Here is a 23,974-nt window from a genome sequence, read left to right on the forward strand (position 1 = left end):
TCAAAATTCGGTATTATTAAAAATTAAGTGGATTTCCAGATGGAAGGATAGATTAATCTGAAATACTGTCTTAATGAGTAGATCATAAATAAATATATTTGATATGAACCTGCAGTCAGGGATGATGCCCGTCATTTGTGACCCCAAAAAACAGTAGAAAAAAAATGTCAAAAATGGTGTCAGGAAAAAGTTGATGTTTTTCACACAATCTGTATGGAGAGTGACCCATTTTAATATCTACAGGGGCGAATTATTCTAATCAATTTCCGAGATTATACTGATTGTGGGTCAAAATTGACTAAAAGAAGCTCTAAAAAGATAACATTTTCATTTAAAAAGGGAAATAATAAGGATACAGAGAAATTATATTTAAAATAGCAAAAACTTGGAAAATCACCACCAGAGGAGATGGAGCATGATCTTATTGCTGAGATATCGTTCCCCTTCTTGTTCCTTCCACATGCAATGTGCAACCAGTACAGTGCCACTTTCAGAAGAATTCATGTGTTTCAACTGAGTGATTACATGGTTAAGATGCAGCCCTCAGTTCAGCCCATGGGAATTGTAGGACCAGGAAACTCCCAGAAGTGTGCAATCCTTCGGGCCCCGTCAAGAGTCCTCACTGAATTCATGCTCTGCCACCCGCAAGCGGCTCTTCTCATTTAAGCTGTTGACCCGCAAAATGAGAGGGGAAAAGACTGTCAAGGGACATCCAACTTTCTTTTTTGCCAAGTCATTTCTATAAGTTTCAAGTTGGAGGCCAAATGAAGTTTAACATGACAAGATGAGAAGCGATTTTAGTATTCAAGATGCATCTGTGAACATTTTTCTATTTATCACCTGAGAGTTCATGATTCATTTTTCCAAACATCAAGCTTTACCTTCGACATCTGAGAGGAGCTGACACCTGGTAGTAGAGTCAAAAGGAGCTCCAGCTCTGCAAGGATTTTCAAACTGATCTTGTTCTGAAACATTCATAATTAACATTCCTCCTCCCTCTAACTGTTTCAGCCGCTATCAACAGCCCAGTAAGAAGATTTAACTCGGACCAGCCAGGAACTTAGTTGGATTTGGCAGGTAAAATGTGAAGGCTCAGTGTGTGTGCTGAGTAAGTGAAAATTTTACACAGATTATCAAGGCTATAAATGCTCACTCAGGAAAACACTGATTTATAAAACAGTTTTATTAAGTTGAACAGCTGACTGGCAAGGTGACCACAATCATATTTCTGTGACAAGAAAACATTAAATAACGCCTGCATCAAAATACAGTATAAATTACATATGAACAAAAGCTACAATAACTTGGAGTCTACATGAAATCATGCTTTTGACAAAAATGGTTAATGTGTAATGCATGATAACTGCTGATCTATTTTCAAAGATAAAAGAGGGTCTTTTCTGTCAGGGGTTCCCAATGATGAATACTGATGGCAAGATGATTTCCAGACTTCAAATGGCATTTTTACATGATGACTTTTTTAACCACCCTTGTTTTGAAAGTTAAAAATAAAAGAAACCTTAACCTAAGCCATAATTCAAATTAGATTACAAATAATTTGCATTTGGTTCTTTTTTTGTTTTTTTAAAACAGACTTGAGTATGCCTTGACTGGATTTCTATTATATTATCATCAAACACATTTAATTGCTTATTCTTTCTCTGCTGTCAAGCACAAAACAATAATACCATGATTGTGACTGTTATTAGGTATCATGGGTGACTCTGAAACACTTACTTTACAGGTTGCTTAAAACTGTAATTGGTTTGTCCGTACAAACAAAAGAATCCATGAATCTAAGTGCAACCTCAGCTCAAGTAAGTTTTGTGCAGTCAGTCTGGCTAGAAGACATTTGGGAACTCCTGTTACAAGGTAAAGCAAGACATTGCATTATTTATTATGAAAATACACAATGGAACAAAAATAGAATTCAAAATAACTAATGAATAAATGTTCATTAAATTCGAAATTAACTTTACAGATACTCTGAGGTCTGTTGCAGAGCACGCAAACCTTATTAGTACTGAGCGTACTCCTTGGATGACAGTTTTGCAATGATACGCTCCAGCTGTCTCTTTGCTTCACACTGGGGGAAGTTACTCATCTCGTAGTACTGTGGAGCAATTTTCAGCAGCCTGGACAGAAAGCAAGACAACATTAGTCACAGATCATATCAGTAGCATTTACTTGTTGGAAACAGTTACGTATTCGGTTTGTGGCTTTAGCGTGGGCACGACACTTCTGATACTAGTATTGAGGCAGGCCGACAAATGGCTGGTGTTCGGCCAAAAGATGATTAACCACACAATCCTGCGCCGGCAAGAACTTGATTTCATGTCTTTAGACTTGATTAGACTGATGGGTGACATTATTCAATGCACATTTAATGTTGCACACTGTACTGAAACTAAAACAGAGTGATCTTGGCCAACAACCATAATATTCACTGATTGTACAATAATATCAGTCTTGCAGGTCAGAATGTACAGAGGAAACTGTACCTTTTACTGACTTTGGGTAATGCTCAAAAAAAAAAGGAACATTTCATATTCATTCTCCCTTTTCAAAAACAGTATACCTGCCAGTACTACAGGTATGTCAATATGTGTGCAGATTTTAAGGTAATTCAGAAAAACCAAAAAGAAGTTACTTATTCAGTTGTTGATTTTTTAAGCTTTCAATACTGAAATGGAACATTTTGCAATCTCTCAGTACATACTATCAAGACATGATACGTACCACTCTGGTTTGACATCAGTGCATGTGCGGATGTAATTCTTGGTGGTGAGCACAAACTCATTATAGAGCACCCACTCAGGCTTGTGGTCCAGCACAGTGGAGGGATGCAGCTGGACTACTTGATTGTCCTTCACTGTCAAGTAATGGCCTGTGCGCTCCAGGTGAGCAACCTGTTCATGGTGCGGAAAGGAAGAAGGGTCACTCCAGAATCCGTTCAAACGGGAGAAATTCTCACTATTTGCAATTGCATCTATTTGCAATTGGATATTTCACCAACACAAACACATTTGCCATTACTTTGTCATATAAAAAGAAGTGATACAGAAGGCAGACCTGTTAGAGCAGGGCAGCAAAGATTTTTTTTCTCTCCTCTTTCTAATATGTGGTAAGGGAGAAGGGCGTTGTTGTGATTAGGGCAATCAGTCTCAATAAAGACCTCTCCAGAGAGATGATCTCCAACTCTGTGAAAGCTTACACATGAGCTGCAAATTTGTCTCCAAGATAAAGGTTAATGTTTACAAATATTTAAATATTGGCACCATAATTCAACTTGTCAGGTTGCTTGTTTAAGGTGCCCCTGAAAATGGCTTCTTGCACAATGCCATTTTTTTTCAAGGGAGTGAGGAACAAATGGACTTAATTCCCTCTTGTATTTTTAAAATCTAAACGCTAACCAGCTGGTAGGTTTGAGTGGATATTTATATATCTAAAACAATAAATATCTCAAATATCTCAAATAGACAAATTCAACAAGCAAATCCCTGCATAACAGATCGAGAGCTTTAACAACGTGAACAAAACTGGATTTTTGTCACCAAAACAAATGAGCAAGCTATTGATAGAGCGGCAGATATCTGAGCAGCATTTAAATGTGCTCATAGTTGAGCCAAATTCAGCTGCACAGGACATCAATTTCACACCACAAAAACTTCTTATTCAGGTCAGAAAAACATCAATTTTTACATCAGAGAGTCAACAGGCCATTTGCTTTCGTTGGAAGTTAAAATGGGACTGGCTTTAGCATCAGATCTGTTGCATATTGGTCCGGAAACTTTTCCCCATCATACAAGCCAATTGGGCAATCTGCAGGTAGAATCATCTGCTCATGACCATTCACGCTGTGGTAACTTTGCCATGAAAGAAGACAGTAGAGTTCTGTGAAATACATTATAATAATGTGTTCAGTGTGAAACTGTGACCTGACTTACCTGCATGAAGAAGCCAGTGAGCAGAACCCGGCGTATGTTGATGTAGTAGTCTCTGCTGCTGAAATCGGTGCTTCGCCGAGGCAAGTTGAAACGGTCCATGATCCTGGACAGCTGCTGCCGTACATTGTCTGCCGACATCAGCGAGCGGTAGTTCACAAAGTTGTCATAACACCACTGAGTGGACTCGTGGTCTGTGTGAGAAAGAGGTAAAATTAGAGTTCAGGACAAATTAAGGCGACATTAAGTCTATTCAATCAAGTGCATGCTCATTGGAAAGTCACTTGCTTTGTTTGAAGGCATGGTAGACATTCAGCAGCGTCAGGTGGTCCCCGTCTATGTGGGCAAAGCGCATCTTGGCCTCATCGGCCGCCTTCTTAGCCTCCGTTGGTCGGACGAAGCACTGTGGGACTAAACAAGGTTGGTATAGGCCCCAACACAGCCGCCCATAGGGATAAGTTAAGCAAATCCCACAGAGAGGAACGAGGCCTCAGCTCACAAGAGGCACAGAGCACTTCACAGTGTGAAGTGTTTATGTTGGAAAAGGAAAAGAGGAGGGTCAAAGGGAAGGGGGAGTTATCGTCTCTCTACCGAGGAGGAAAACTAATGATGCGATACAAACTATGTGATGTCGCAAACACATGACACCCAGTCCAAACAACCAAACTAGAATAGAGAAGGGCTGTAATTTACCCCAAGAACCCCTTGGTCTGCCCTCTTCCCTCTGACAACTTGTCCTGAATTGCTTAACTTCAAACATCCTTGATTGTGGCTTTAATGAGTAAAAGTGTGCTTATTGTGTCTCATGCTTGGGTGCTGCCGCAGCACCATTCTCAGGTGTACTTTTGTTGCTAACACTAATGAACTCAGCAAAAACCTGCCATCCTGAAACACCTGCTCTAAGTGCTAGGCCACATCCAAACAGCTAGTTAAATCAATTTCTCCCCCGCTCTCAAAGACCCTCACACTTGCTTCGGAAGCATCAGGATTCATCTCAATGAACAGCATTCTGCTTTGGCAAGCCTAAAGTGCAATTACTGCTGTGGAACACTGGGGCCATTCCAGGTACACCGATACGTTCAGTACACTATTTTTTTTCCCCTTCCTCACCATTAAAGCTGACAACAGTAGTTTGACCCTCCACCTGCCTTGTAGTTAAATTCACTGGAGACACACATGTTTTTGGTTCATTTCAACTTTTGGGCTCTAGAATTACATTGTTTTGATGGCAAGGAAAATTGAAACTATTTTGTGCATCAGACCAGTTCTTTTATATTCTTCTTTTGATGGCATTTCAGTGCAAAATGTATAACAAAATATCATTTTTTTTCTGTTTGTCAAGGCTATGGAATTGACAACGATATTTTCATTCTGATCAACCAGAATTTGGTCATAAATATTGAAGAATTTTTTTATGTATTTATTATTCTGATTCCCTTTGATTCCAAAAGTTCTTGGCAATTTTAGGGTAAAATTTAACCACATTTTAGTCAGTTCAAATGAAAAGGTATCAGAACAGCGAACCCTATGATAAAAAGGTCAAGCACAGATGAAAAATGACGAAAACATAAGAGCACCCTCTTGTGTTGTTAAAATCACAACTAATTTGACTCAACGCAGCAATGTTTTGACATATTTAGCAGTTTCAAGCGGTGCCGCATATCAGATATGTTATAATTGTAATATCATACATCAACGTGCATTGCAATATACCCTCATTTAAGAGCAATGGAACAATTAAAATTCTAAGGGAACAGCTATCAATACTACAAAATTTGAGAAACTGTTTCCCATCAAGCTTGTCAATCATGTTCAAGTTAACTGGAAGGCACACAGGAAATAGAAAAATAAGCAGCTCTGTTCCACAGCCCTGAGCATTACCTGACAACATAGCAGTGATGGAGAGGACTTCGTTGGAACAGTTGAAATCACAACTGGCGATGACCATCTTGGCAAGCTGGGGGTCCAGGGGGAACTCTGCCATCATGGAGCCCAGCTCCGTCAGGTCACCATCATCATTGAGCGCTGCCAAGTAGTTTAGCAACTCCAGGGCCCGCATCAGGGTCTCTGGGGCTGGAAAGGACACAATGGAAGAGAGGGGCCATTAAAAAATTTTCAAGCCTACAGGGCAAGAACGCTGATAAAGATAGCAAAATTCATTTATAACACAACTCTTTTTCATACCTTGCCGCCAGGCTCGAGTTAAAACTTAGTATCACATGTATACGCAACTTTACTTCCTACAATAAAATATACAATGTCTATTTCAGAATGAAATATGGGGATCAGGTTGTGATCTTTATATTTTTCAGGAAGTAAAGTGCATCTTTTATAAAAGGACAGAATGGGTGCCCTTCTCTGTGTACAGTAGGCAAAACTCCTTCCTTTTAAATTATTCTCATCATACGGCTGGAGGTTGTGCCTTGGACCACACATTATTACAAGACATTGTGATTTGCAAAAGAAATTACACAGCAGAAGGAGCACTTGTAAGGAATAACAGTGCAGTAGGGAATCTTATTGCATTGAATTTGATCTGAGTGACATCATGATTCTGATTCTCACAAAATACACTCCTGCAATTTCACAAAAACACTGAATCACTATGAAATGTCATGTATACTGTTGAGGACATCGTGCCACTTTGATATGGAGAGTATTGATCAAGTAGGAGGTGAATGAAAAGCATGAACAGGTATTTGCTGACCAGACCGCAACAACATACAGGAAAGCGAGTTAAAAGTCATAGGAGGAACAAACAAGGAAGACAAGAAGGAACCATGGCGGTAAGACGTGGTGTGGATCATGGGACGAGGAGAATATGCTGACTGGTTAGGGGTGGTACAGACAGGAGGAGACCATCAGAGATTAACCCCTATCAGGTAAAAGACGAAGAAGGGACCAATCAGGAGACAACAGCAAGGAGGAGGCCCAGAGAGGATATATGGAGTCAGAAGAAGGTGAAGAACTGTCGATCTTACGAAATAACCCACGCGCTGTGTCAGGGACTGAAGATCGACCCCGGTCCCGGAGCTTCTCAACTGCTAACCTATAGCAATATATAACCTGTAACAATGAATATATTTTTTTGCCTGATTTTGTGTGATGCTTGGCAAGGTTGTCCCCATTCATTTTTCATAAAAGTATGTGAAGGAGTACTGGGTGAAAGACACCAGACTCCGACAATACCTAATTCAATTCAGCAGATCAGACATATCAGCAATTGTGGAAGACTTTTTCAATCTGATCATCTAAATACCGATGTGCTATAGTACAATGCCCTCTCATAGCAGACTGAAAATGTTGGCATTTTCTATTGGAAAATTTCAGCCGCACTAGAATATGACATTTTTCATGAAACCATTATAAGATATTCAAAACAAAAAAACCATCAGAATATCTAATGCAGGACATGATGTGACATCAAGTGCAAAATAATCAGTCAGGTGTTTCTTCATTGATCCTGACTGATGAGGATCAATAAAGTTACCAAACTTATACGATCATTTCAGTTATTGAAGTATTTGCGCTTCACTTTAAAAAACAGGAATTGAAAGAGAGGATTTGAAAAAACAAAAGACTTCCAGTGCTTTTTTTAAACAGCTGACAAATGTGAGTTAAAAGACTGCAAAGACACTCACACAAAGAGAGGTCTGCTGCCAGAGAACGAGGTGAATCAAAATATGAAGTTTCCTTGTATGTGATGGCCAGAGTACCGGTAATGTTAGACCACAACTCAGTGGAGAAGTAATCATGGCAGAGTTCATTTTTCATCCTCTGCTCAGGCAATCCTAAACAACTAATGTAATTACAGAACAACTTTGTACTTAACTTTTCAACACAAAAGGCTTCCGCCGTTTGGTTAAAAGATTTTTCCTCCAGATGCAATTATTGACCTTTGGCTCCCAAGAGCTGAAGCCTAATGACCAGTTGCATGTTAACTGAAAATTAGCCTCAAACACTGGCTGTGGTACTCGTTCTGTTTCATTTCTCTCAAGTGCTCCCCCCCAAAAAAATTCAATTTCAAACAGCGGGGAGGCATTTTTTTTAATGTGTAATAAATATCGATTTAGGGCATCAAATCTACTTTTTTTTAAAAACTGTGAGTGCCAGCCACATTACTTACCTTACAAATGGCTTGTAGGGGGCTGAACAAAGGTGAAAATCTGATTTCCAAGTACTGCTAGCATGATGAACCAGTGTGGAAATTCAATCCATACACAACGTGGCTCATCAGAAAGTGAGTATTGACTACCTCAACACACAAGAATCCGATATATTAACCAAGGTCCAAATCAATGAAACAAAAGGCTAAAGGTACATTAAACCATAGTTGCTCCGAAAGGTACTTCTTTTTAAATGTCACAAGGCAAATGAGTCCCACCCAGTTAGGTCTATGTGTAAATTGCTACTGATTTCTTTTAGATTTTCCATTTGGCTGGCTGGCTTTCAGTGTCTCTGCTGTGTTTACTGGGTGAGGAATAACGTGGGGAGTGAAAAACAAAAACAAAAAACACATTTGGACGGCTCAAAATAAAGGAAAATCCACAGTCCAAATAAGATTACAGGGGCACTCCAATGGACAAAGTATTTGGCATTTATTGATGATCATGGGCTCAATGTAAGACAATAATTCAAAATCAATTAGATCGTCTCTTCGTACCACAGCCAAGTTAATGCTAAATATCTGGAGCTGATACTGATGTTTGGGAAAAAACCTTCTAAATGAATAATTTGGCATATATTTCAATTATTAAAAATAAAATGTAAAACTGTAATGAAGCCATACTGGAGACAATTTCAGAGGCATTTGCAGTTTAACACTGTAAGGTAATGCTGTACTGGACATCAACCTAACACGAAGGAAAAAAAGTATTATCAAATGATATAGTAGTATCAAAAATAGTGTCAATACAAAAATCAAATAAAAGTAGCTGTCTATCAGGGTTTTGAGAAATGATTGTTTAGATATATTTACTTGTAAAAGATTAAAATGCAAATTTTAACATGAAGAAACACATTTTCCATTATGACACATCACCAAAACCAACTCAAGATTATGTTACTGATAGCTCTGAATTCTGAAATATGCCACGCTGTCCTCTTTTACTTGACTCCAGAGACAAATGACTGTATGGTCCACTCACTCACGTGACTGTGTGATCGGCCTTTGTAGCTGTTTTCCTAACTGATCAGCTCTAACTAGCGACTATAAAGCTAAACTCGCATAAACTCATTCTTTGCACTGAATGCTTCCAGTTCCCAGCAAGCTCAGGGGCTAGTTAGGAAAATCCATCCTCCACAAGTGGATCAAATAAATAAGCGCTAATCCTCCCCTTTCCCTTCACCCTGCTGTTCTCAGTTAGACTCAACAGACAAGGCCAGTCCAATGTGTTGACGCTTACCCTTGCATTTTGTGAGAAATGTGGGGGTGGGGGGTGGAGGTCAGTCACGTTTCACTGGAGGAATATAAAAGGAAGGCAATAGCCAAGGTGATAGCGCTGCTATTGATGTAACCAATTTCATTCTCAAAATGGCGTTTGCCACAGTGGACGGGGAGAGATGGGTTTAATCTCAGAGGTGAGATGAAAACTATATTATGGTGAAAATGGTAGGGAGCGGGGGGAGGTTAAGGATCAGAAAAGGAGGGGTGGTCTCCTAAGGAAGATGTAGTAACACAGTTTCTCCTGGAGATTGTAGTCACTTTGTATGCTCAATTGGAAAAGGTCTCACTTTTAACATAAGTTAAGCAGGATTCAGTCCAAGAAAAAGAAGATGCCAAAATACAAACAGGCTGATTAACTCCTCACATCAATGTCTTTTCACACTTTCATATCTAAATGTAGACTGTTCATAAAAACTGCAAAACATTGCTGCGGTATCCCATGACTGGCACAGAACCATGGCGCAAATCTCCAAACATTCAGTATGCAGTACTAGCAATCTGCCAAGATCATTTTATCCGTCTCGTTTTTTTAGAGGCTCCCATATGACACAACCCAGATTTAAAATTGTGCATCAAAAAGCAGCAGTTCGACAAAAAAGTTTGTAGACTCCTTTGTAATAGGCCTTTGTAATAGGGTTTACATTGATTTACATGACACTGCTCACAATCTCATTCTTAATATCTTTCGATTATTTGGCACAACAGTGGCTCAGTCCATTGGGATGTGGCTTAGGGACAAGCACGTTGCCGGTTCAAGACAGCTTGGGCCCCCTTGAACTGGTATTGGTTTACCTCCTAAGCGCTGCCAAGGGGCCATTGAGCAAGGCACTATCCCATTCCCTTTCTCACTGTCACTTCTCCATTGATGCATGTTTACAAGTTCTGTTTGTGCATGTGTGTTTTTCAGACCATAGTATAATAATGACAATCTGCTGTCATTATTATATTGTGTTGAACCATAACGTTCAAGAGTATGCAACTTATCTTCAAGAAATCCATTATCTATGTCCCTTTTTGCCACATACTGATTCATTATATAGCGGGCCAACTTCAACACTCAAGATCATGCAGGAATGCATCCCCTGAAAGCAAAAAAAGAAACATTTTCACACTAACCTGGCGGGTCCATAAAGTCAAAGTGCACCAGGTCATCAATACCCAGTTTCTTCAACTGCAGCACCACTGAGCCCAGGTTAGACCTCAGAATCTCGGGATATGTGTTATCCTGAAACAGTTATGGGAGAAGCATCAAAAAATAATTCTAAATTAATTGGTATGGGCACTTATTTCCTCATGCACTAACAGGTCAACTTGCACAGAAAGCCTCATTCTATGGTACTTGAAGGGCTATTGAATATGTTTTAAAAATTCCCTTTGCCACTGCGTGCGATATAAAATAATTAGTCTGTTAAGAGTGGTGAGCTGGGCCTCTGCAGGATCATTTGTCATATTTGGCTTTATTGTTAGCTCAGGTTATGAGCAGAGGCGGTGATATTTTGTACTGACCTCTTTGAATTATTTGAATAAACCATCTCTAAAGGAAACCATAGAGCTTGGTGACGCTGACCAAGTGAAATATGAGAATCCCTGATCTGTCTGCCGCTGACTTTCTCATCATCTTTGACCACTACTCACCTGCATCTCTGCCTTGTAAGCTTTCTCAGTGTAAAGGCGGAAACACTTCCCGGGGCGTGTCCGTCCAGCACGACCTGCCCTTTGCTGGGCTGAGGCTTTGCTGATAGCTGTCACCAAAAGGGATTCCACTCTGATACGTGGGTTATACACCTAAGGAAAAAAAAAAAAAGAACCACAAATCAAGAGCTAAGATGCTGCTTCTTTTCATGTTCATGTTGGGCTACAAAATAGTTAGCAAAAAGTACTTGCAAAATAAAAAAGGGGCGTAAAAATGACGCGCGCACACACACACACACACACACACAATTCACCATGGAGCACATATTATCTCTTTCTGCACCATGTGTACTCCTTGGCTCCAGGCGAGTGAAATGTCAGAGGAATAAATAACCGGCTTTTCCATCTTTGCCGCTGTCAGGTGTGCGCTGCTGTGTTTATCTGGTGATTCTCAGGCAACAGAGGCAGATGATCGGAGCAGATAAAGAGTAGTGGGCGAAGATGGGATGGGGGAAGAGAAGGAGAGGGCAAACCTTTTGCTTGGCAAATCCTGGATCAATTACAAACACCACACCGTCAATGGTCAGGGACGTCTCAGCAATGTTTGTTGACACGACAACCTGTGGAAATGAGGTCAGCTGGGTTAAGATATTGCGGGCACTGTCAAGACACATGACTTTGCTGCTAATCTCTCTGTAAGTAAATGCAAAAAGTCTACAGTAACACAATTTAATCAGATACAAAACCGCTTATGTACAGAGACAAATTTAAGCAATTCATATTCAATGAGTTGATGCAACAGTTCCTGCAAAGTGTCCTGCTTTTTTGCACACTGGGAGCTCAGAAACACTTAGTGTCTTCATCCAAGCATTTTTTTTTCCCAAATGAAGCCTGCTGTAGATTTCTCATGTGAACCCAGCACCGTGTCTTTGGAAATTTGGAGCACAGCCGTCTGCTGACATGCCAACTGTGCATGGCTCATTGTCTGTGATTGGCTCTTGCTGTGTGCTACGCAACACTGGCTCCTTCCAAGGTTTACTTCAAATAGCAGAGACTGGTGGTCCTGTAAGCGCATCAATTTTAGCCTGGCACATTTTGAAACTCATTGACTTGAACACTGGACAAACAGCATTACATTATTTTCATATAAGAAAAGTGATTGTTTAGGGACATTTATAAGAACAGTGAAATCTTTAAGCAGGTCAAAGTATCAGAATCAGTAGCATGATATGCAGAGCTGGGACAAATTAGTAAGTTGCCTCAGGTCTTCATGCTCATTTAAAATCTAAATGGAAATGGTAATTCAAAATAAAGTTTTTGGATTAAGTGAAGACTGCAAATATGTCCTTTGAGCCTCACACTGACTGTTGTCAACCCCTGATATTAGGAGGAGGGTTTGGTATCTGAGATTAAAAATAAAAGTAAGTTGTGATATGAAAACAGGACAATTTGTGAACCTGCATCACGGCAGTCTCAGATCTGTTTCTATTGCAATCATCCTCCATAAAATGACTGCTGAATTGAAGGAAAAAAAAACAACAAAAAAGGAGTCATATTACCCAATGAGTTGCACACTGTCAACATATACACAAACTAGAGGAAGAGAAGGAGACAAATTTGCTGCGGCTATCATGCAGATCTTGACTGCCACCAGGGGTGAGCTCTCCTTATATAACAGTAGGAAAGGGCTAAACAGACAACCTCTTTACTTTTGTCAAAAGCACTTCAGCCTGTGATGGCTTGGTAATATCTTGTTTTCCTGGCAACTGCTACTCCACTGTCATAGCTTAATATGCAAGCAGGCATCAGGAAAAATGCCTCTATTTCTCATGAAAGAATACCAAGCACAAAACCAAGTGGGTCTCTGGCATCTTGGCTGATATATGTCCATGGAACCAATTTTGCACATTTGACACACTTCTTTTGTCACACTGTCTTCCAGCTGTGAGCTTCAGGGACTTTTAAATCCCACATTTTAAACAAGGATTTCTCTTCAGCCTGACAACGCCTGACTGTTTGGTTAAAAAGGCCAAAGAGAGATTTTCTCGTATCCTCATTAACATTTCGGGATTAGTATGGATAGGTTGTGTTAAGTCGATATGACACTGATCAAGAAAAGTATCCGATAAATGAGTGGGTTGTTATATACATCCTGTATTTCATGGAACACTATATGAGCATATTATGCCCAATGACATGTGAGCTGCTTACCTTTAAATTAAAATTAGATACCTAGCCAGATAGATACATTTTATCTTCTTTTCATGGCCATAGTATAAAGTACAATTACACCTTTGAGCTATACATACACACTGAAAGTTAACACTAAACATAGCCACTGTCATAGTGACTGCTTTGTTTGTATGCTCCCAAGCTTAAGATTTATAACATCTTTCCTAATCTTGAATCTAAACTACTGACACAGGACCAGGAAAACAGCCTGAAAAACTTAAAACACTGAACTGACACTGAAACAAAGTGAGTAATATGATTGAAAGTGAATCACCTTTGTTTTCTTTAGCCTTCCTTGACCACCCGTTGTATTAGTTGCTTGTAAGTAAGACAACAAAATATAAGGATTTCAATCTAGCTTTGGGAATAACAATTTGACAAGTTTCACTCGCACATAAACTGGCAATGAAAATGGGTGTTTGTTACAATAAGTGACAGGTTAAAATGAGGGTTCACTAACAAATGCATTGAACAAGTTTTTGTTCTCTTCAGTATGAAAGCATGGTTCTAATGTGCCATTTTATTTTCATTAGAATGTTTCCACAAGTCTCTGTAATATGTAATTCATAAGTCACAGCATATTTGCAAGACTTCAATACATTATTTGCCATACATACTGCATGTGGAAAAGGCAGTACATAGCAACAAATTTTGCCTTCATTCTAAACTTGCAGCTCCAGCTTTTTTGATACAACTTAGAACTTCGCAGCGTGAAATTTCAGTTCTGATCAATTATGCACCCCTAAGACTCATTATGTCAACATTTGTGGCAATAGCTGTAGAGTGAAGACACTGCCAAAGTACCAGAAGTTGCAACTAGACTAGTCTAGTCACTCTTTGTGGCATTTTGTCCAGCCGTAGAGGGGGACAACAGGAGTTGTAGTGAGTTTCAAAATGTGTAGAGTGCAATTACAAATGTTGAAAGTTATAGCAAAACCTTGACAATGGACATCTAATTCTTGCATCATGATAATAAAATGTTCAGAAATTGAACTTTATACTGAGTTTATTTCTGGGCTCATGCTGAATAAAGCCACTTAAACATACAAACTATCAATATTTTACAGACTTATCGCGGAGACATACCAAAGGTGCTGATTCATAGAGGAAGTGACGGTGTCTGACCATTCTCATAAGTTTTTAGAATCTAAGCCCCCAACCACATCAGAAGAATATCTCCAGTCTCATTGTTTACATCTTTAGGGTGTCTTTGGATTTCATTTACTGTTGTCTTTAATTTTTAATGAGTTTCAAACTATAAGAATTAATTTCGATCTTATTATATTTACATGGTAAACACTGTGAATCTACAAGAGAAGTGCTCCAGTGTCAGACATGGGACCAAATCTGTAAAACAGCCTTTGCACCTGGGGGCTGGTTAGTTCTATATTAATTGTCCATTATGGCTGATTGTAGGTCATGTGATAAAAGAACTCGATTTAGCATTTCCCTTGATTTTACAGCAACGGAGGACAAACAAAACTTCTCATCACATGCTGCCACTACTAACAGTAATTCATCTATCGTCTGCCGCTCATTCTGCACTCAGGGTCGCGGGGGATGCTGGAGCCTATTCTAGCTGTCATCAGCCAAGAGGAAGGGTACACTTGGACTGGCAATCACAGGGCCACATATATAGACAACCATTCACTCACTGATTTTCCCAATTTTTACCACTTAAAATGCTGCATGTTTTTGGACTTTGGGACGAAAACAGAGAATGCGGAGGAAACCCACGCGGACACGGGGAGAGCATGCAAACTCCACACAAGGTCCCTTTGTCGGAATCGAACCAGGGCCCTTCATGCTGTGAGGCTAAAGTGCTAACCACTGTACCTTTAAAAGGGATGTCGATACTATCTTGAATCAATAACAAAAAACAGTGAGAAATTGGGACAAATGGTTCCTTTCAAATTTTCTTGTGGAAAGTCCAAGTGTTACACACTATCGGAGGCCCAAAGCTACAGAGGAATCATTGCTTGATGTCACCAACTTTTGGACTATGGCAGTCTAAGTTTAAAAAAATAGCCCCCAAAAAAACCTCTTTTAGCCTGATACCAGAAACTCACATCCTAGAATACGGCAAAAGGAATGGGATGTTTCAAAGTCCAATAAAAATAAATTATTTGATTAGTAGTTACTTCCATTGTCTGTGTTGGGACACAGTCAGTACTTCGGCAGATGCCACACATGACAACCTCTCACATTTCATGATGATATGGATGGCCTCATTGACTGCATTGATTCTGAAGGATTAGCTAGGCTTGGGCCATTACACCAAATGCAGGATGGCTCCTTCCAGTCTGTTGCTGCAGTGGATAATCCTGGCTCCTTCATCAGTAATATCATTAGAGCATCATCTTTGTATGTTATTTATGGGTTATTACCTGCAGAGGAGCAAGTGCTGTAGCTAGCACATGTAGTCTTTCACATTCCCTTCTGGAGAACTGAGCCTTGTTAAACTATAAAGCCTTCCCCCAACTAGTATAAAAAACAGAAGTAGAAGAGCCTTACTAGTGTTGATGCATCGGCATTCAAAGCTCATTTAAAAAGAAATGTGGTAGAATCATGCCTGACATTTGAGGGAATGTTCTAAACGTGACAAAGATAAAAACAAACCATGGACTTATCAACCCACATTTGTATAGACAATTTTTAAGATGCTGGAAACAAAGTGAGATCATAGTCTTTGCCTGTAATTAGTCAATCACTGCCTGGACTCTAAATGATTAAACTGTTCCAAAAACAGAAGATCAGTGGCTTCCCTGGACATATGACAAATAAATGACAAGCAAGTGTTTTATGTTAATTGAGGGGCGCCTAATTCAGTCGTTAGCATGCGCAGCAGCAGACATTGCAAGCCTTGATTCTTTTTCACAACTTGCTCTTTTGCTGGCTTGAACCAAATGTCTGCATTTTTCACTCAACAAGCTGTTCAGTCCATCAAGAAAGAGAAACCTATTTTCTTCTCTATCTGCAACTTGGTTAACTACCTTGGTCGAATGGAGAAGCTGATTTTTGGGGTAAAAAAGGGGGCATTCTTTGTGCTCAGGTTCTTGGTAACAATATCATGACTATATTTTCCCATTTTCTTTCTCAAGTAGATCATGGGACTCGGGAAGAAATCACCAAATACTGTTCACAAGCAGGTCCCTGGGCAACTGTAGCCCCTTTACATGTCAACACCCCTTTGAACAGCACAGGCAAACACTGGGAACGTTATTTGAACATTTGGGGAAAAAAAGATCTTATCCTAAAGTGGGTAATAAAACCACTAAGAATTTTGAGCCTTTTAAGCCTCTGTGGTGCACGAAAACACGCCACTGAAATGGGAAGCAGACAATAAAGGAGAAATTCACTGTCAAATCTTTCAGCTAAACGTTTTGGGGAAACATGTGCATGGTGAAAGCCTACATTTACAAAGTTGAACAAAAGTTATTGCAACTTAACACAACTGTACTGTCAAATTAATCATACTACATGGATTCCTTTGGTCAAAATATCAAAATGTGCTAAAATCTGACATCAGATCACAGCTAATATGTCAGCCTGATCTACCTCAATTAGAGAGGTTGTAACAATGACTCATTCATCAAAAACACCCCCTATCTAGTTCCAGGGGTGAATATTTGCTCATTCACTGGCAGTGATGGTATGTTGATATTCTGTCAGATCCCTGGCCAACAGTGTGGCAGCGCAGGTGGTGCTGCTCGTCTGGTGATGAGGCTATCTGAATGAAAACTGTCATACAAAAGAGAATGTATGTTTCAATAAAGGGATCAAACTCCCTCAATGCCAGAAGGAGATTGAAGAAGATAGTATCATGTACAAATAGAAAGGCACTTTTTCTGGTCAGTTCAAATATCCTGGACGTTTTCATGGTTTCAGACCATGGACATCTCGGGGGCCCACCTCTCAAAACAGCAGGGGCTGTGTGTCGTTGTTGGGAGATAAAATTGACTGAGAATGCAGTACTTTCCTCAGGCTCAGAGGGCGTGAGTAATATCCCAGTTATAATTTAGAGTGGAGAATCACATGCTGACAAAAGCAGGCATATGGGCTGTGAGTCACCCCCCCCTGCTAAAGCTGAGGACAGGAGAAGTTTCTCTACCTTACTGCTATCCACCTTTGCCCAACTCATTCCCCATCCTGCCTTTCTGTGTCAACCCTACTCGTCTTTTTCTTTTTTTTTTTTACTTACTTTCACTTTCAAACTCCCCATACCACTCCCCCCCTGAATTTACAACAGCAAAGCGATTATACCTTCCTCCCAATTCCACCGTTTGGTTTATTTGGTGGGGGCGGCTCAAAGATCCGTTGCTGCTGTTGTGGGGGCAGTGTCGAGTACAATGGGATGATTTTTATATCGCCGACATCAGATCCCAGGTCATCGACCTCCCTCTTGATTCGCTTGCAGGCTTCATCAATTTCCTGAAAGATGGAGGCATTATAGTTAATCCAGGTGTCACTTGTGTATGCAAGCAGCAAAATCAAACATCATTCTGAAAAACACTATGATGAACAATGGCAGTGTGTCTGGATGATGGGAAGAGGTTGGAGAGGCTGCCAAGAAAAGCATAGTTTCCTGCTACAGTACATTTGTTCTAACTATCACTCCATCTGACGGAGGAAATTAAACCTGGACTGCAGTATGCTTTGCTGAGCTCCCTGTGGCTCTGTTGTCAAATGCAGCAATCATGGAATACATGGACGCACACCCTAAGAAGGCACCCTCTCACACACGGACACAGAGTCAGGCAGACTCAAACATGGTTCATTATTCCACAGTGCAGCATTGTAGGGAGGAATGTGAGATGAGACTGCAGCACTGATGCATAACCAGCGGCAAATCATGGCAGATCAGTTTAGTGAAGCTGAACGTTCTAGAGCCGGTGGGCTGGCAGACCGACAGAAGACCCGGGTAGTGGCAGGAATAAGAAAGCATGATGTTGAGCAAAAAGCTATTCTACAAAAGAAAAAAACATAATGTATGTTCCATACATAACTAATTCACAAAAAGAAACTTGATTCATTTCACTCAACGTAGTCACACAAACCCCACTATGATTGATCATACTTTGTTTTGCAGTATTTCTGGTGTGGTCTCTGACAGAACACAACTGCATTTCTTTTCTGAACAACTCCTGCCGCTGAAAACCATTTTCTTTGTTTTCCTTACAACAATCATTTTGTCTTCATGAAGCAGCAGTTACTTCAGGTGTCACCTTACAGCCTATGCTGTTGCACCACCTGCAGGCCCAAGGGAGCAATGCAGCCACTTCAAAGTGGGGCGTCACAAGGCACTGATATTTTCTGATTCCAGCAATTCTTTCATTGGAGGATGCAGATGGATAATCAAAGGTCTTTATGTTTACTTTCATAATTTAGTCATTTAACAAACAAGTGTTGCCAAATGCCTCTGACATTTTTTGGTTTCTTCTGTAAAAGCTTGTAGTGCTCAAGTAAGTTACAGCTTGAATTGAATTGACTTAGTTTGTCAGCCAGGAACACTTGTCTTGACATGAAAAAGTGCTGCAGCAATGTTTCCTGTTTTCCTTCTGGACAGCAAATGTGTTATTAGCCCTGTTTGTCCCCTTGTTCATCCCATTAAGCCAAACCCCGCTGATGTGCCATGTGCCTCTTAATCAACACACTGACAAGTAGAAAACGGTAAATCTGAATGGATTGGTAAAATTAGCTTGGGTATTAATAGCCTATCAAGCCTCTGGATGCAGCAGCTGCCACAGAGGAAAAAAAATGGACCTCTTTGCCAAAGCGCTGGAAGCAAGCTGGCTGTCTGTCCCTTGGGAATATGAAGACAGTGTATGTGTGTGTTTGTGCCTGTATACACATAGGGGCAGTTGGCCAGTGTTGGGAACCTGTCCATCAGCTCTCCCTGCAACCCCAGAAGCTAAAATCTACAGCCAAGCTAATAACCGACACATTTAGGCACTCCTCTTGACTAGCAAACAACCTCACCGCCAATCCCCATGTTTTGATGTTTGCTGCTGAAGGGGAAGCTTAAATATTAGAACTTATCTTTGCTCAACAGCTGTGATAGGTTTCAACTTTTTTGTGTTGAGTAGGTGCTTCAGTTCTATTTGTTTGTGGAAGCAAAATATCAGAAGAAAAACTCTTGGGAGTTTGAGGAGGGAGGTAGAGAGTCCAGTGTATTTTGCTTTCCTCTGCTATAAATTAAATCGTCGGATAAAAAGGGGCTATAGCTTTACTGTGGCTCTGCCTCCCAATCATTAGTCTACATCAAAGTTGCTGGGAGACTGAGGAGGTTAAGAAGTGCTCGGGGGGCGTGCTACAGCACCCTTTGAACAACCATCTCTGCCAGACCTACCACACATTAACTTCTTTAACCCAATTAGGAGGGGGTGATAATGAACTCGCACAGGGAGTGCTCCCAGTAATGCCTTTGCTTGACACAGCGGAGAGCGGCTGCATATAAACCAACAAATTACATTTAACTGTGAAAAATGTTTGCACACATGGCCTGCAAATATTCTGGACTTTTTGCATATTCAACGGAAAAGCTAAGTGTTTCTGGCTGTCTGAGCATCTGGGATACCAATGTATCTAAAATCAATTGCCAGCCCTTCAAGGAGACAACTTCAAACACCATACCCTCCACGACTTCCTCCCCTTCACTACAAGCCACATATTGATCTGGCTTTGGCAAATGAAAACTGACGTAGGTGTTCTGCAAGAGTCAAGCTGGGGTTGAGTGACAAATTATTACTGCAACTAGACAACTGAGCACAATGTGTGGTTGCAAAGTCCAGCAAAACAAAACATGGGAGAGGGGTGGGAAAAAAATGAAAAACAGCACCGTAAGGAAAATGATTACTTATGCCGCTACTGAATTTAAAATCATGTGTTGGATATTATCTCAGCATTTACATAGATTATAAGAAATTACACCTGGTCTCAAAAATAATTTCTTTACAACACTAAGAGTATAATCAGTCCAGAGATGACGCTGCTGGCTCTGACATGACCAGGATATTGAAACGTTTCTTAGTGCTTTTCTGTGCGTGGTTTGTGTGAAGGGATGTATGTGTGGATGTGTGTGTCCACCGAGCTGTGACCATATTCATCATTTTGGGCATGGATCCTGCCCCCCATTACACATCAATGAACAAGATGCGCAGGAAGGAAAAAAAAATTATAAATGACTTAATTTCAGAGATACGTGGAAGGGCAAAATCTGGGTCACTCCTCGTTTTTCCCCTCACAGAGAAAACCATGGTGGTTTCCAAATAGGCACAGGCATGTGTTGTTTCAGGAATAATTTCCAAGAACAGAATGCACTGCAACGGTACTTAAACATACCCCTATGGCCATGATTACCTACATTAACCAATTACACAATCACCAACATAAGTAGTAGTCCTGCTAATTTTGAAAAATGCCAAACATTTGCTAATTTCAGTTGATAATTATGTTAATTTCCTGTTCCACTGCCCATCTACACCAAGTGAAAAAAGTACTGCAATACTTTGCCTTAGCGAATAGTATGGTGGGTCACTACATTCCTGCCCCTTTATCTGATGTTTTGATGTCTGTAATCTTTTAGCCATATTTACATTTCTTGTATTAAGACAGCATAGAGAGGCAGTGAGTGAGACCTTTAGTCAGACCTGCACATATTAACAAAACTTCTGCTGATCTGCTGGTGACCAGAAAGGTTTTGTGGTTGAGTGATTGTGACCAGGCACCAATCATTCAATCGCAAGGAATTTGATCACCGAATTTTCCGCACTATAAGGCGCACCTAAAAGCCTATAATCTAATCAAAAACTGACAATGTGCCTTATAATCCAGTGCGCCTTCTATATAGATCAATATTGAGCCACAACAGGTCTCACAACTACGGGAAGCAGCCGCCGACTCAATTTCCCCCCGTAGAAGTAGCGCGCGGTGCATGCTGGGATATATGACTGCGCCAAGCATGCATTTTCATTTCCATTTGTGTGTTGTAAAGACCCCAAAATGTCTCCTTTCAAGAGACACAGTTACGACGCAGAGTTTAAACTCAAGGCGATCAGTCAGAGAGCAGCAAGTAGAAGCGTCTCTACAGTCAAGATTTGAATGAAAGCTACAGCACTAGCTAGTGTCATGAACATCAATGAATTTAGAGGCGGTCCTTTTTGGTGCTTTCGTTTTATGAACAGCTTTGAACTGTGACGAATGGAGTTGGAAATACATTGTTTTCAATGAAGCCGATGCAAATACCGGTAAGAGCTACCGGTACGTATGGTACCGTATTGCGAATACACTAATTTGTTTTGGGAGTAAACGGACTTGTCAGAACGTTGGTTCGTATTCTATTAATAAAGTTTGACTGACTGACTTATCTGACTGTTTTGTTGACATTCCCTTGAGTGCAGCTTCATCTAGTTAATGCATAACGCAACCCCAGCCACTGCTGTAGCTTCTATTCTATGCGCCTTATAATGCGGTGCGCCTGACATATGAAAAAAGCTGTAAAATAGGCCATTCATTGACGGCGCGCCTTATAGTGCGGAAAATACGGTAAGAATTTGTCTATTTTGCAAGCACAGATGGAATGGTGGTTCAGGTTACACACATGTATCATGTCTCACATCTAGGTCAGAATATCAAACTTACAAATCATGAAAAGAAACAGAGCCAGGCAGCAGCTGGAGCTTCCACTACTTTCAAGGAAGACTGTACTTCATGTTTAGTGGAATGTTTTTCATCTAATCTGATTAGGAAACATCCCAGACACCTTCCTGTTGGAGGTGGTCCAGGTAGTTTCAATGGCAGGGTAAGCAGGACGTTACATTTTTGAAAAATTAAAACTGGGTGAGGAAATTGCAGTCAGCTTGTCTCTTCTAGTATTTCATCAAATTGTCTAACAATGTAATATAATTGGTGAAAAAATGTCAATACAAATAATAGCTGATGCTGGACTGATTTTTACATTACAATTAACAACATGAAGCAGCAAAAAAGCACCTTGAACAGTGAGCATCCATACCAGGTTCTGTTTGGCAGGCTTACTGCCACTCAAATGTAATTTCAGACCAGTTCAGTTTTACCTCTTGTCCGGTGAGAAAGAGCAGAATATCCCCTTGATCCCCTTCACACATGTGGATCTGAATCACTGTGCGAATGGCAGCCTCTAGGTAGTCCCGCTCTGGTTCAGGTGTGTAGAAAATCTCAACAGGATGTGTGCGTCCAGGTATGGTTAGTAGTGGACAGCTGTCAAAGTACACTTGGAACTTGCCGGCATCAAGTGTGGCACTCATGACAATGACCTGAAAAGATAAACATGAGAAATGGGAGACAAATTAAAGTCACAGTGTATTCGGAGAGGGGTGAAAGACTATATATATATATATATATATATATATATATATATATATATATATATATATAAACAGCAGATGACTTTGGTGATTATCGGGTGTGCACTCAAGTGAAGAAGAGTTAATTTTCTGTGTGGCTTGATGATAACTGGGTATAAGGAAACATTAAGTTGAGATTGATCCAACACATACTATGAAACAAAAGAAAAGTGTGAAACAGTATGCAGGACTGAGAAGACTTTTGATCAGGACACTGGCACGAATCCAAGATGGTTTCTATAGTGTAGAACTTGGCATTACACTCAAAGTCACTGACCTAAACAGACCTAGGACAGTCCTTCTTCCTTATGTTAGGTACACAATGTTCTCTCCAAAGACATTAGAGTGCATTAGGATTCAGATAGGAAACATGTTTCCCATTTTCAATCTCAGACATTTTCAGGGGCCAGTGTCTCTGCATTTAGCTTAACGCTCTGTGAGACATCATAATTGCTCTTAATCAAGGCAAATTAAACTTTGAAAATTTTGTAGACGATAGGGATGAAGGAGATGAAGGGTTGTGGATGGGTGATCATTCCCAATAACCTAGACCTCATTTAACAGTCCACAAAAAACAATCTAACCTTTGATTCCACCCTGACAAACAACTACTCATTATCCATCTGCTTTATGAGAATTATGTTCGACAGTCTGTGCCAATGAAAGTTCTGCCAGCCTCTGTGCTTCAATCTACAACTCGTCGGTGTGTTGCCCCTGGTCAATAGACTTAAAATGGACCTTGCTAATGTTCACTGCTACAGCAGCAAAGGATAGATGTGCAAATCTGAGCCTAACAGCAGCATCTCTCATTCCTCAACAGATACACAGCTGTCAGACCGCAGGGCGGGGTACAATGTCAGGAAAAATGTGACAAAAGGGAGTAGTGACAGCAGAGGGACATAAACATTAGCTGTCGCTGAATTTATCCACAGGGGGAAGCAATACAGGTCTTTAACAACATTTTGTAAAGGATAACTGGGACATATTTGTCACAAACAAATCAACATTCTGATGGAGAAAACAATAATCAAAAACAAACTGAATCAAGAAGCTGAAAGTCACATAACGATTTGGGAGCTAACACTTCAGCTAAACGAATTTGATAATGAAAAAGGCTATATTTACCTTGAGGTCAGGTCTCTGGCGTACCACTTCTTTGAGGACTCCCATGAGGATGTCTGTGGCCAGTGTGCGTTCGTGGGCCTCATCCAGGATGATGACACCATAGCGCTCAAGTAAGGGATCATTCATGGCCTCCCGCAGCAGCATCCCATCTGTCATGTACCTGGTCAAATTCAAAGGATGGAGAACATTTCATAAATATTGAAAACTATGGC

The 23,974-nt window shown here is 40.4% G+C and overlaps 1 protein-coding gene across 1 annotated transcript in view; it reads right to left on the reverse strand.

Annotated features, from left to right (window-relative positions):
* Positions 1-1,172: 1,172 nt before the first annotated feature.
* The window catches only part of dhx15 (DEAH (Asp-Glu-Ala-His) box helicase 15), a 30,359-nt gene continuing 7,557 nt past the window's right edge, over positions 1,173-23,974 (reverse strand). The window contains exons 4-14 of the mRNA XM_086166291.1: positions 23,763-23,922; positions 22,329-22,547; positions 17,518-17,685; positions 11,556-11,642; positions 11,026-11,175; positions 10,507-10,615; positions 5,826-6,017; positions 4,233-4,355; positions 3,948-4,138; positions 2,740-2,909; positions 1,173-2,135 (exon numbers count right to left, since the gene is read on the reverse strand). Coding sequence (XP_086022417.1) covers positions 2,018-2,135; positions 2,740-2,909; positions 3,948-4,138; positions 4,233-4,355; positions 5,826-6,017; positions 10,507-10,615; positions 11,026-11,175; positions 11,556-11,642; positions 17,518-17,685; positions 22,329-22,547; positions 23,763-23,922 — 1,687 coding nt within the window. The 3' untranslated portion in view covers positions 1,173-2,017. The remainder of the gene's footprint in view (positions 2,136-2,739; positions 2,910-3,947; positions 4,139-4,232; positions 4,356-5,825; positions 6,018-10,506; positions 10,616-11,025; positions 11,176-11,555; positions 11,643-17,517; positions 17,686-22,328; positions 22,548-23,762; positions 23,923-23,974) is intronic.

Source organism: Fistularia commersonii, chromosome 19, assembly GCF_037954325.1.
Source record: "Fistularia commersonii isolate RoL2024-O1a breed Wild chromosome 19, RoL_Fcom_v1.0, whole genome shotgun sequence".
NCBI lineage: Eukaryota > Metazoa > Chordata > Actinopteri > Syngnathiformes > Fistulariidae > Fistularia > Fistularia commersonii.